At 41.7% G+C, this 13,436-nt stretch overlaps 1 protein-coding gene and 2 pseudogenes across 19 annotated transcripts in view; all 3 read left to right on the forward strand.

The window, feature by feature from the left end:
- LOC148901442 (protocadherin alpha-3-like) overlaps positions 1-13,436 on the forward strand; it is a 152,342-nt gene that overhangs the window by 135,212 nt on the left and 3,694 nt on the right. For all 19 annotated transcript variants that reach the window (XM_088987113.1, XM_088987122.1, XM_088987242.1 and 16 more), the window contains 2 exons: positions 8,998-9,062; positions 10,063-10,148. In XM_088987113.1, the coding sequence (XP_088843239.1) occupies positions 8,998-9,062; positions 10,063-10,148 (151 nt within the window). The remainder of the gene's footprint in view (positions 1-8,997; positions 9,063-10,062; positions 10,149-13,436) is intronic.
- On the forward strand, positions 4,761-6,489 carry LOC148901445 (protocadherin alpha-C2 pseudogene; annotated as a pseudogene).
- On the forward strand, positions 6,355-8,991 carry LOC148901446 (protocadherin alpha-C2 pseudogene; annotated as a pseudogene).

Genomic DNA, 13,436 nt, shown 5'->3' on the forward strand with positions numbered 1-13,436 from the left:
GTCGGAGCGCTCTTGCTTTATTGTGAGGGAGATTTTACAGAGGCTTTGTGTGTGTGTGTGTGTGTGTGTGTGTGTGTGTGTGTGTGTGTGTGTGTGTGTGTGTGTGTGTGTGTGTGTGTGTGTGTGTGTGTGTGTGTGTGGACAACTGGGTCAGCCTGTGATTTAAAGATGGCTGCTTGCTCAATGAATCTGCAGTGGGCTTTTTTGTTCCCTTTTTCCGTTTCCGAACTATCCTCCTTATGTTGTGCTTCCATAAACAATGCCTGAAGCCCTCTCCCTGCATTAAAAGTGCGTCAGTGCCTGTTCTGCACGCCCTAGCTCTCTGTGAATATGAGTGGAGAAGGCTGGGGGAGGGGAAGGTAATATCGTGCAGCTTCAACACCCTCCATGCTATCCGTTCAGCTCAGCCTTTTACAGGGTGGGGCACACACCACCTAAAGTCACCCATTGCAGGGCAATTGTGTGGCTCGTGCGGCCGCGGCAAATGAGCCGTGGCTTTTTAAAGTATGTTAGTCACCCAAACACAATAGATATCTAATTTTTAAGCAGATTAGTACAACGACAATAGATATCATTTTTTTAATGTTTAGCCCGACAGTGTATGTGTATCAATAGCGAGTTGATGTCCTGCTGTTATTTAAAAACGCTGATGTCCAAAAGATGGGGGTGTCAGCATGTGTCGCATGGAAGCTCTCAACCTCTCTCAATACTGCGGAATGTTGTGAATTATTTATTATGAAATAACAGTCTATATGATGCTCAAAGCAAGTGGCTCACCGTAATCCAATCACCATCACTTCTATTCCCTGCAGTAATTTTACTCAAGGACAAAAGGCATGCTGTTTATTTGATATGTGTCACTTTTCGAGGAGGTTATCAATGTCATTCTGTAAAATAAAATAGCGCCCATCCATGATCTTTTTTTCTGACATCTGTGATGTGATACACTTCCTGTTGTTCTTTCCTCGCAAGGGTGTGTCCTTTGTCCAAGCAAGGCAGATGTTGCTGCCTGTTGTTACTATGGAGACTGCTCTTAGCCTGAATCAAATCATGTACTCCTCGGTTCCCCAGGAGCTGCTTGGGTGCCCCCACCTCCACTCAGGCACCCTTTTGAGCATGTGCAATACATATAATCAAATGAAAACAGGCTGACATTGTAAAGACACGGTAGGGTGTATTTTCATCATGGGCAGAAATGTAAACTCACAGGAACAATGAAATGGAGTATGTGAAAGCAGAAAAATGGGAGGAAAACAGCAGTTTCAGCTTGAGTCTGATATAAGAAAACTCCTTTTTTAGGACAAAATGGGAAAAATGCATTAAATCATTTCCTTGTAGCTGAAACACAAAACCTTACAATTGGTCACAACGAAAGAAAATAATCACCCTACTTGTTTGTCTCAAAAATTTCCCCCAGTTTGAGCTTCTTACATTGGTCCCTTGCCTCTCAAGAGTGTTGTTGGGATGTTATTTTTGTCACTTCCATCCTTGTCTCATGGTGAAGATAAAAAGCCAAGGCATCCAAAGTGGGAAATGTCCAATGCCGGCCTGCATTTCCTGATAGCTTTGTTCAGTGTCTGTTTAATTTATGCAAGGCTGAATTGAAAAGAAGACACTGTTTAACCCCAGTAGGAGGAATTTAGGCCCCTTTTTAATTTCTCTCTCATGTTGAAGAAAGTTTTGTGTTAATGAAAAACATATATATTATGAAAACATATCTTGGTTCAATTGCAAGAAGTATCAAGTAAAAATATCTGGTATCCATAAATTCTTAATATGTACATACTGTACTTGTTACATCACTAGTTTATTATTTTTGCTGGTGTGAGTTTGCGTCATGTGGCTGTATGAACTGTTCGATCAGACACATTTGCCATTTTGTTTGCTTTTACAGCAAATATCCCTTTTTGCCTTCTCGCTTGACAATGAAAGCGTTTTGGGTCACTGCCAAAGAAAGGTGAATGAAAATGACTCTGCTTGATGTACACTGTGTGTTCTGGCTTCAACTCCCTCCGAGTCCATAGCAGGGATTATGCTTTAGAGAGTTTTGGTTTCATGAAAAAAATGACAGCGGATTAGGAGTGGGTTGTCAATCACGTGTCTAGCACTTGTGGCAAATTTCAGGAGGCCAAAATGTAGTATTTTCAATATGCGTATGTGTACGGTATAAAATATGCTGCTTTAATATGACGTGAAAGTTCTCACATTTGCAAACTGACCTGTTTCTGTGCAGATAATTTTTACGGGCACTGAAAATGAAGTAACTCCTTGTGTCTAAAAAGATAATATGAAGGGCTTTTTAATGGCCGCTTGCAGTATTAATGACGTTGGGTCTCGGGAATGGAAACGTTCTTAATACATGGGACTTTTGTCATTCATCAAATGGGAAATCAGGGATGTTCATATTATGACAGAGTGAAAGGTCATTCCTATTTTTATGATGAAAATGTAGGCCTTACAACTTTATGTTGTTTTTGCTTTTGTTTTTGATAAATGTTTTTTTGTGTTCGGTCAAGGTCCAATGCCGAGTGATTACATTCTGTGTGAAAATGATTTAGAAGCAGAGTTCTTGCCGGTTGCTTCAAATGAAATTTATTTTTACAAGGGATAGCAATTAGCCTGTGCAGCTCCGTGGTTGTTGATGCATATCGGGCATCTGTCATTTAAAGAAACATGTTAAATTGCTATGCATCACTCAGATGTAAAACAAACTGCCGCTCTGTGGTATTCAATTAAATATGGGACCGATGTAATAATTATGTGCAATGTATGATGATAGAAAATCGTCCCTAAGTGAGACAGAAATTGGATGGAAAAAAAGGTGACAAATAATGTGCATTCATCCAGCTTTGTGTGCAAGATAAACTGTGCATTTTTGTATGTGTCAGTGCCAACAAGCAATTTTACATGTCCCACTAGGAAAATCTGCTAAATGTCACTGATGGCGTGACTGAGTGTCCGTGCAAAGCCATCAGAGACTGTTGAACACTTTTATGGCTCATGCAGAGTGGCATGAATGCAGAGAGCAAATCTGTGGGTGTTTTTTTTTTTTTTTTTTTTTTTTTTTTTTTTTTTTTTTTTCATTTTTTTGGGGGAGGGTATGTTTATTGGTTTTGCAGAGACAAGGAGTCATGTATCGCTCACTAGAGCTACAACATAGGCACTTTGTTGTTTAATGATGAGCCATATCACAAGCCAGTTAATTGGGTCAAAGCGGCATAACACACTTGTTCGGCGTGTTATTTGCATTCCTCCTCCAAAGACTTTCTTGCACTTCTGCAGCATTACATTTGCCACAACCTTCTCCTCCTCCTCTGCTTCCTCTTCTTCCTCCTTGTTGACGATATGTACTCGTCCACTTGCAGCTTGCGAGTGAGTCATTGTCTTGTCCCTCGCATATTCCCGCCAGTGATAGGCGTTATTATTGCTGTGGGCACTCTGCATGCATGCGGGAGTAAGTGATACTACATCAGTGAAGGAAAATTGACCGAACATACAGGTTATTCCTTTTGGTCTTGTATGGATATTCACTGCATATCAACGGGCAAATCTTGTGATCCACTGAATATATACAAATAATTTTCTCAAGTTTAGAACACACATCTGCGATTGGCTGGCAACCAATTCAGGGTGTCCCCCGCCTCGTGCCCGAAGACAGCTGAGATAGGTTCCAGCAACCCCCGCGACCCTAATGAGGAATAAGCGGCACGGAAAATGAGATGAGAAGTTTAGAACACCACTCTATAAATAGGTGATTGAAACCAATATCATCTATTCGAATGGGTGGCTCAAAATATTAAAAACCCATTTTAGGTTTCTTGTGTGACGTCCACTTGATGTTGTGGCCAGTGTGTGGGTGGGCTGTCAAAGTTGGACATTGTATATTTTCATTTGAGACACCTGGTTCATGACAGATATGAACCGAACCTCTCAGTAATTTGAAGTGATATCCACTTTACTTATTTAGGTATTGTGCTAGCAAATTGGGAGTTGGTAAAATGATACAGGCTGGAAATCATGAACTATGGGGGTGGGAAGATCATGTAGTTGTTTAATTCATCCAGAATCTATTTTCTTTTACTTTTATACATGCCGTTTTTCCTCATCTTTCGAGTATTCATATTGTGCTCTGTTATAAATAAAGGTCGCTCTGGGGTGCTTGAATAACAGCAGAAACCTGATCGCTTGACTTGTTCATATTTTTTTTTTCAGGTGCATGCATTGGAAAGGGCGTCACCCCCCCCCCCTCCATTCCCAAAAAAAGAGAGACGGAAACGATTTTTGTCGGATGCATTACACAATAGTCAGCAGCAGATGGGAATTATCTTCTCCCGAATCACTTTGAGCGATTGATATGTTAGTAAAAATGAAGTATTTCGACAATTTAGTGCAGTTATTCTTTCTTTGATATTTTTATCAGTCGAAAAATGAATGCTGCATCGCCCCCTCCCTCCCTTTGCCCACACATCAACACCACAGCACAGAGAAGAGCAGGAGGAGGAGACAAATCGGTCTTGCTCGGAGGGCAAACATTTTCATCCACAACAACATAAACATGCACACACGGGGAGAAAAGACAGCGGAATGGACACCAGCAAGGTAGCAGGCGGAATTCTGCACGTAGTCATGCATACCATTATTCTCCTCCCAGCGTGACGGAAGATACACATCCTATTTTAGAAAGACAGATTTATGTATTTATTAATTTTTGGATGCACATACTGTCTCCCTGCGATGGCAGCAGCAGCACGTTATGGATTATGTTTGATTATTTTAATATACGGTGGCTGTACGAGATTCACCATTCCATTCCAGAGGAGCTGGAGAATGGCGCACAGGTGGGTGATATTGACCGTGATTTGAATGCGGACCTAAGGAAACTTATCACTCGTCGCATCCGTCTGACGACTCAAAATGGACTGAGATATTTCAACGTTAATCACAAAAGCGGGAAGTTGGTGGTGAGTGACCGCATCGACCGAGAGACCCTGTGTAAAGTCGATGGCACCTGTATACTCAGCCTAGAAGTTATTTTGGACCACCCCATGGAAGTGCACACGATCGAGGTGGACATTCTGGACGTTAACGATAACGCACAGAGTTTCCCACATTTGGAGTATTTGCTAGAAGTGTCAGAATCTGCTCTGACTGGATCAAAGTTCCACACAGAGGCCGCTCAAGATGCAGATGATGGCTCCAATTCAGTCATGCAGTACCACCTCAGCCCCAACCAGCATCTAACTCTTGACTCTGTTAAGCCCTTTTCTAATAACAAGCACATTGAGCTTATTCTGAAAAAGCCCTTTGACCGGGAACAGATGCCGTCTTATCAGCTCATCCTGACAGTAATAGATGGAGGCACCCCGCAGAGAAGTGGCTCAACCAAAATCACCATACGCATTCTTGATGCAAACGACAATGTGCCTGCTTTTGACAACTCGGTGTACAAAGTAAAAGTGTACAAAAACTCCCCAGCGGGTACCCTTGTGATTCAATTAAATGCCACAGACCTCGACGAGGGCTCCAATGGGGAGGTTTTTTAGTCATTCAGCAGTTACACTCCAGAACATGTCAGACATAAGTTTTCCATGGATACAGACACAGGGATAATAACAGTGAAGAGCAATATGGACTACGAGAAGATGGACTCATATGAAATCTACATTCAGGCGATGGACAAGGGTCCCGCTGCCGTGGCAGTGCACTGTAAAGTAGTGGTTGAAGTTTTAGACGTTAATGACAATGCCCCTGAAATTGTCCTGTCATCTCTCTCCATTCCTCTACGTGAGGACGCTCGCATCAACACAGTTGTCGCTCTGGTCAGCGTGAACGACCGAGATTCGGGACCTAATAAGCAAGTCATGCTAGAGTTGCGGCCTCCGAGACCCTTCAAAATTAAATCCTTCCGCACCCACTACACTGTAAACATCCACCCAAACGATCGGAATGAAAGTCAACTTGCCGGGTCCATAGGCAAAGTTACTGCTAGCTCGCCTGCACACGGCTCATTAGCTTGCATACTTGCTATCTGCAATATACTTCTCGCAGAAGTATATTGATGCTAAATGTTAGCATGGGGCTTGTTAAAATATCACTGACATTCGACTGTTTCATCGATGGTATTGTTTCATTGCAAATTAGAATCGCGAATCCTACGATGCATTCAAGCTGGAGCGTACTTGTCTTTTTTTTTTTAACTGTCGGGCTGATTGAAAGGGCCGTTTACCTGTTTCAACTGACGGCCAGTATCATCCAATCAAACCTGCCCTTTCCGCCAACCTAGGTCAGTGTCATCCAATCAAAATTGCGCTTTCCGCCAACTGCAGCCCCAACGGGAAATGAACGGCAAAAAAGCGAGAATATGTATTTAGTTTTATCGGCGAGCCATATGCAATCATCAGAAGAGCCATATATGGCTCGCAAGTCATAGGTTCCCGACCCCTGACCTATACGGTCCTCAATGACAACAATCATGGCATCCCTGTGGCGAGCTACGTCACCATTAAATCCCACACAGGTGAGGTGTACGCCCTGCAAACGTTTGACTTTGAAAAGCTGAGAGAGTTTCACTTTCAGGTTAAAGCGCAGGACAATGGCTTGCCCCCGCTAAGCCGCGTGGCCACGGTGTACGTTTATATTATGGATCAGAACGACCACCAGCCAAGGATATTGTACCCATCTGCCAATGGGACTCGTACCACAGAGACACTGTTGAAAAATGCTGAGCCTGGAGAATTGGTGACAAAGGTGGTGGCGTGGGATGGGGACGCGGGTCAGAACGCTTGGCTGCTGTTTACCTTTCAGCCGCTCGACGTGGAGTTGGACCTCTTTAAAGTGCACAAGCACACTGGTGAGATCCGCACCACGAGGCGCGTCATAGAGGAGAACTCTACCTCCTTTGCGCTGACTGTTCTTGTGATAATGGCCTACCGCCACTGTCATCCACTGCAACTGAAAGGGAAAGTGTATAAAACAGTGGTGAGACCAGCCATGATGTTTGAACTGGAGACAGTGCCACCGAAGAAAAGACAGGAAGCAGAGCTGGAGGTAGCAGAGCTGAAGATGTTGAGGTTTTCTTTGGGAGTGACCAGGTTGGATAGGATCAGGAATGTGGATATTTAAGGGACAACTCATATTAGAGGCTTTGGAGAGAAAGTCAGAGAGGCCAGACTGAGATGGTTTGGACATGTCCAGAGGAGAGAGAGTGACTATATCGGGAGTAGGCTGCTGAGCCTTGAACTGCCAGGCAGGAGACCGAGAGGAAGACCAAAGAGGAGGTTTATAGGTGTTGTCAAAGAGGACATGAAGGTAGCTGGTGTGAGAGAAAAGATGCACAAAACCGGGATAGATGGAGGATATTGATTTGTTGTTGCAACCCCTGAAGGGAAATGCCAAAAGGAAAAGAAGACAGACAGTGTGTCTTCTGCTCGTACTTGGCCTTGGCACTTTCTTGTCCATTTTCCAAACTAAATGGGCAAATGGAACACATTCTTAATTTCTGCATCTTTTTTTGCCTTGTGACTACATTTTAATAATAGCCTTTGCAAGAAATATTGAATTGACGTGTTCCTTGAGTTGTGTGTCTGAGGCATTGCATCCGTATTTCTGTAGGCAGAAATTTACATTTCGTATTCCAAGTTCACACATTTCTTTGACGTTGACTGAATTATTTATGATGTTTCAGGGCGTGATATGTTTGAGGAAAACTCTCCTCTAGATCTAAACCCAGAATTACTTTACTTATTTTGGCCGCAGTGATGCAGAAGAAACAATTTGAGCTTTTGACCACACACAAGAATCATCATCAATTTGCTCTGGGCTGTGTGCCGCTGTGCTCATATGCGTTCCTCCGAATCGGTCATTTCCATGTTGTTGGGAATATTGCAGCCTGCAGCAGTGTGTCTGGAGACGGTTCCACCCTCATAGCACCCAACAAATCCTCTCGTCATGTCTGTTCAAAACACTAAAGGATGACAAATAGAATAAATAGGGGTTATCAGTTGGTCCTCATTAAATGCTGGTCAGGTTATTTCTAGATCTGTTAATAACTGATAGCAATAGGTGCTGAAAGTAGATTGGCTGGCTCCAGGCAGCGCTGGCGGTGGGGGCGAATTTGATTGGACGCGCTGTTGATGGCAGAGGTGTGAGCCTTGTATCCGTGGGAGAAGTGTTCATTCACCACAGAGGGAAGATTGGAGAAAAAAGGCAGTGTAAGGTTTGAATGCCAAAGGAAGAATCAATATTCCACTTAGATTTGGAAATGAACAGCTGATTCACAAAATCTGCTTAGGACTCTTGCATTTCTTCATAGATTTCATGTGAACCGAAAATCCATGATTATGTGTGTCCTCATGCTGAGGAATTTGACTCTTACGTGAAACGGCATTTCATTTTGGTGAAGCCAGCTTTTTTTCCCCATACCCTTCTGAATACACTATTATTTTAGTTTATGATTTATAAAGCACAACAGATCTAATTAATTAGAACAGGATGGAGATAACAGTTGCATTTGTCTTTTTTTTGATTGTTTTTATCACAGCACTGAATTGACTGATTCGCTCTCTCTCTTGTGTTCCTGTGAAAGAATGACGTGCACAGCGAAGCTTATACACAATGCAGTAAAATGTTAAGGAGAAATGAGGAGAAACAGAATGTTATCAAGAAAGGGGAAGATAATCAGAAAACATGACATTCATTTTACAGCGGTATATCATCTAGCATCTGAATGCAAGTAATCATGGTGAAGATGTTGATTTGGTGGAAAAGGAAAAAGAGGTATACATACTTTGTGTTCATCCGATGCATTGTCTTGTCATCACTTTTGAAGGACATTCATAAAGGAGACGAAATTGAATTCATCCGCTGAGGCTCTCCACTCATTTCTTTCCAACAACGGGGACGCAGTGGCAGTTTTGACTTCCGCCATGATTTATTAATGTGGGGGTATTAGGTTTCTTCTGTACTTAAGACTCAATTCCTCTCTCACTCTCTTTGCAGCCTAAGGCGCCAAATTCTGACTGGAGATATTCTGCATCCCTGAGAGCAGGTGGTGTCATGCAGAGGTAAGCACTCAACCATTTGGTGTGCAACGTTTTGTTGTTTCTTCTTTTTCAGAATTGAAAATTATTGTTTCTATGGAAACCTTGTGTTAAAAGACTTGGTCTCTTATAGTCACCGGACTTGCATGACAGTTACAAAATAATAATCCTTCACCATCAACTCACTTATTCAGTCATTTTGTGATGACAAATTTGTCATCACGAAGTGATATACACGCGCGCACACACATACACGCACACGTATGTATATATGTGTGTATATATATATATATATATATATATATATATATATATATATATATATATATATATACACACACAAGTCTCGTTATATCGATATCGGTTATATCGATAGTCCCGGTTATATCGATACTATTTCTATGCACGCACGGAGAAAATTACATGCAAACAGGGTCGGATATATCGATAGTCCCGGTTATATCGATATTTTTTCGGACTCCCTTGAATATCGATATAACGAGACTTTACTGTATATACAGTAAAGTCTCGTTATATCGATATCGGATATATCGATAGTCCCGGTTATATCGATACTATTTCATATCAGAATATAGTCTATATCTAAGGTATCTAAGGTGTATTTTAATTGCTGTCACATTGAGATTTCGGATAACCTCAATTGCCGCATGATGGCAGTGACCTATTTAATTTAATCCCATGCATTTTATCCCCTGAATATTTTCCATAAAAGCAAGCATTTTCCTGCACTCATGTTTATGCTAGATTTATTTTTCAATTGGCCTTCTCACCATGACATCGTCATGCAGTGCATAAATAAGAATTGATTTGGTTGGCTTGGTTGTTTTTCTGACACAACAAATAAACGGGTCCTCAAGGCAAAATTTTGAAATCATGGGGAAATTTTGCCCCTTGTAATGTCAATTAAAAAAGGCAAGTTCATGGTAAATAGTTTGGGGAAGAGTCGTTTACTATGTTGCATAATTGATGATTATTGAACATTTTATTTGTACGTTTGTCGTAGCTCAGTGCATATGGAGGAGTCCTCAGTGATGCAAGGAGCCCAGGGAGTTCTGGTACAGAACTGGCCCACAGCATCAAGCGCTGCTGGTAAGCGGAAGCAAAGAAAATTAAGATAATTGATTTAGGAAATACAATTCTGCTAATGTATGTAATGTATGTAATGTAATTAGGTCGCAAACATGTTTTTTTTTCCCACAGCAGACTCACTGAAATTAATTTGTCCCTGTCACATGAGGCATTTGACGTATTGTGATGTGATGATTAATCTAGCATTAACAGATAATTCAAGATCAAGTAAGATATATATTTTTGTTTTTGAGTTGTTTTTTACTTTCTGAGTAACTAGATCAATGTAAATTTAGTTTGCTGACGAAGTTTCTTGGATAAGAATCGAAACATCCGACACTTTCAAAGAAGTACAGATGACGGCTGAAGAAACCTTTTCATCGATTGACCGACATAAGTAATTGGCAAAATAAGGGTATTTTCTGCCAAGTTTGATTTCATGAGAAGAATCCCAATCTTGTGAAATCCTAACTGTTTCCAAAAGATGGTAAAATATAGTGTTGTTGTGGGATAACCTTTGGTTTCCAGTGTAACATGTCTGCCAATTTTAATAATGCAATGCTTATCGGCTTATGATTCTCCTAATCTTATGAGCTTGTACTTGTGTGCTGTGTAAGAGAGAATGTTGTAAAAAAAAAAAAGCTGCCCACGCCGTTCACTTGCACATATAGACATACTGTACATTCCTATCACATCATTTTGGAATCACACACTGTGCATACAGTACATTCACATAGACTTTCCCTTGGACTGTTTTTTTTTCTGTCACTCTGGTGATAACATAAGATAGTATGCCTTTCATGGCCTCGCTAGAGGACAAAAAATATTAAATGTGATGTGGAATGAACAAAAACTAGTCTTGAATGTATTGCATGTAGGAGAGTGAATTATATATTGATTTAAAGTGGCCTGCCACATCAGCATGAGTCATAGGCAGAGCTATTTATAACTAAATTGTCTTGTTTGGAGACCAGCGGCACACTTGAATCAATGTATGTAATGATGCCTAAAATCCCTTAAATCATCCTTGCTAATTAATCACATAAAGATTTAATTGTTTATATTCATTAGTCCAGTGATGAGAGAACGCTGCTGTGTGTTTTGTGTATATAGTACTGTTATGGTGTGTGCGTCTGAGGGCTTGAGCTCCCTCTGTCGTGTGCTGTGCCTACTGTGACAGATGGAGCTCAGCCCACGCCCAGCTTAGCAGACAAACATTAATAGAATCAGAGTTGTGCTGACTCTACCTCATGGGCCAACAGGGTTTAAAAAAAATAAAAATTAAAATATCAGCAAAACTCTGCCGGAGGAACAGGGAAAATATGAACAAGGCAACAAGAAAATGAACATACTTTATATCAAAACTAAATGTGGTGACCTGAAATTTCATTTGAGGGGCTGAGGTGAGAGTGGCAAATAGACTGCTGATGGAAACAGGTACTGTAGTTGGATATGGCGGCTGTTGCCAAGCGAGTGTAGGATAGACGGTGAAAGAAAGCGGGGGTTGGGGAGTGGGTTAGTGAGAGCTTTCAGCATTATTCTCGATCAGCTGCTGTCACCATGACTCCTACCAATGTCCCACTGTTTTTCTGGAGGATGGTGTTGCCACGGCAACCATTCATGGGCCCCAATTATCGATGAGAAGAGAGTGGAGGCTGTCAGATGAAGGGAGGTGTGAACATATGGTGTTGGCTGGAGGTTACTGAGAGAGGATGGAAGGACAAAGAGAGGTGCAATCCACTTAGAGGAAGAAAACGAAGAATGGGTATGTTGCCCAGGGAAAGAACTGCAGGTCTGAAATGCTAATAGAAGAAGGGAGTGACCTACATTCACTTGGGAGGAGATATTCTGCAAAACTGGATGCATGTTTGATTCTTTCTTCACTATCTTTCACACACGCAGACAAAAATATATGATGTATTATACAATGCTACCGATAAAATTATCTATAAATAAACATTATGCAAGAGCCCAGTTTGAAAAAGGGTGTGGTCACAGTTATTTTCTGTCATGCAATCACAATAAGAATGGATTGATAAAACTGATAGTTTTTTCCTTTTATCGTGCATCATGTTTCATATCTGCGTATCAAAATCCTGATTTATCTTCATCATTCTCCTTCCTTCTCCTCACCTTATGTAACAGTGCGCTGTGATTTCTGTCCGGCAGTCCAACATGCGGAAATTATTAACCGGACTTGGCCAAATAGAGCTTGGCTGATTTGAGCAATTGTAAAAATCTTAGGTGGCAGTGGATGTCGCATAGATGTTCTCCTGCACACTTTTGCTATATTCATGCAAAGAATGAGGGGCATTTACGGACAGCGATGTCAGTGTGATCACTTTTTGCGCAGAGAAGAGCATAGTCTCAACTACTGTTTTTTTCATGATAGACTGTATGAAAGGTCGGAGCAGCTGCATGGTGGGAAAGGATGGCAAGCAGGGATTGGCGGGGTGCAAAGAGAGATTTTCGCTCTGCAGCAGTCCTCAAAGCTGCAAAGGCAATGTCAGGATTAGTTTGAATGAAGCATGTCTGATGTCACGGCATAGAACATAATCCATTCTGGGACGCTGCTCGACCTCCAATTGATTGAAGTATTTTCTTTCCTAAGTGTGGCAATGTGAAAATAATCAGTATGTCTCGACAAATTCTCACAGTTCCTCAGGTATACTTGGATTCAATTGGATTGGATATGCCTTTATTAGTCTCACAGTGCAGAAATTTACATTTCACAGCAGCAAAGTGATGAAAGGAATGAAAGTAGAAAAACAAAATACATGAGCTGCTGGAAAGGCAGCCACTGTTGAAAGCAAACACGCAGCTGTAGCATCCATTGACGAAAAGAGATTATCTCACATCCCCTGTTCCACATAAATCTGCTTCAATTCCAAGCCGCAACAGTTCCACATACGCATCGGCGCTCTGCGCTGACGCTCCTTTCTTCTTATCGCGGGTTCCTTAAGCCATGCATCCACCCATCCGCTGACTGCCAACAGCACTGACCTTCCACTGAACAAAGCGGGGCTGTGAAGATGCTGCCCATTACAGGCGCAAAAAAGCACAATGGCCCCTTCGGTGTCCAGCGATGGCAGTCGAATGGCTCCGACATTCCTCCCATTCAAAAACAGTACTGGCATATTCATGCTGCCGAAAAGGCGAAACCGCTCAGCACAGTCTCTTCCTTGATGAATGTCATGGTCAAAAATGCTGAAAAACAATCTGTATCCGTTCCACACGATGCACAACAACACAAAGTGACAAAAGAAAACACAAAACAAGACAAAAACAACCAAAAAAAGCAAGGCTCAT

Source organism: Hippocampus bargibanti, linkage group LG02 (genome assembly GCF_051943395.1).
Source record: "Hippocampus bargibanti isolate YZ-2025 linkage group LG02, ASM5194339v1, whole genome shotgun sequence".
Taxonomy (NCBI): Eukaryota; Metazoa; Chordata; class Actinopteri; order Syngnathiformes; family Syngnathidae; genus Hippocampus; species Hippocampus bargibanti.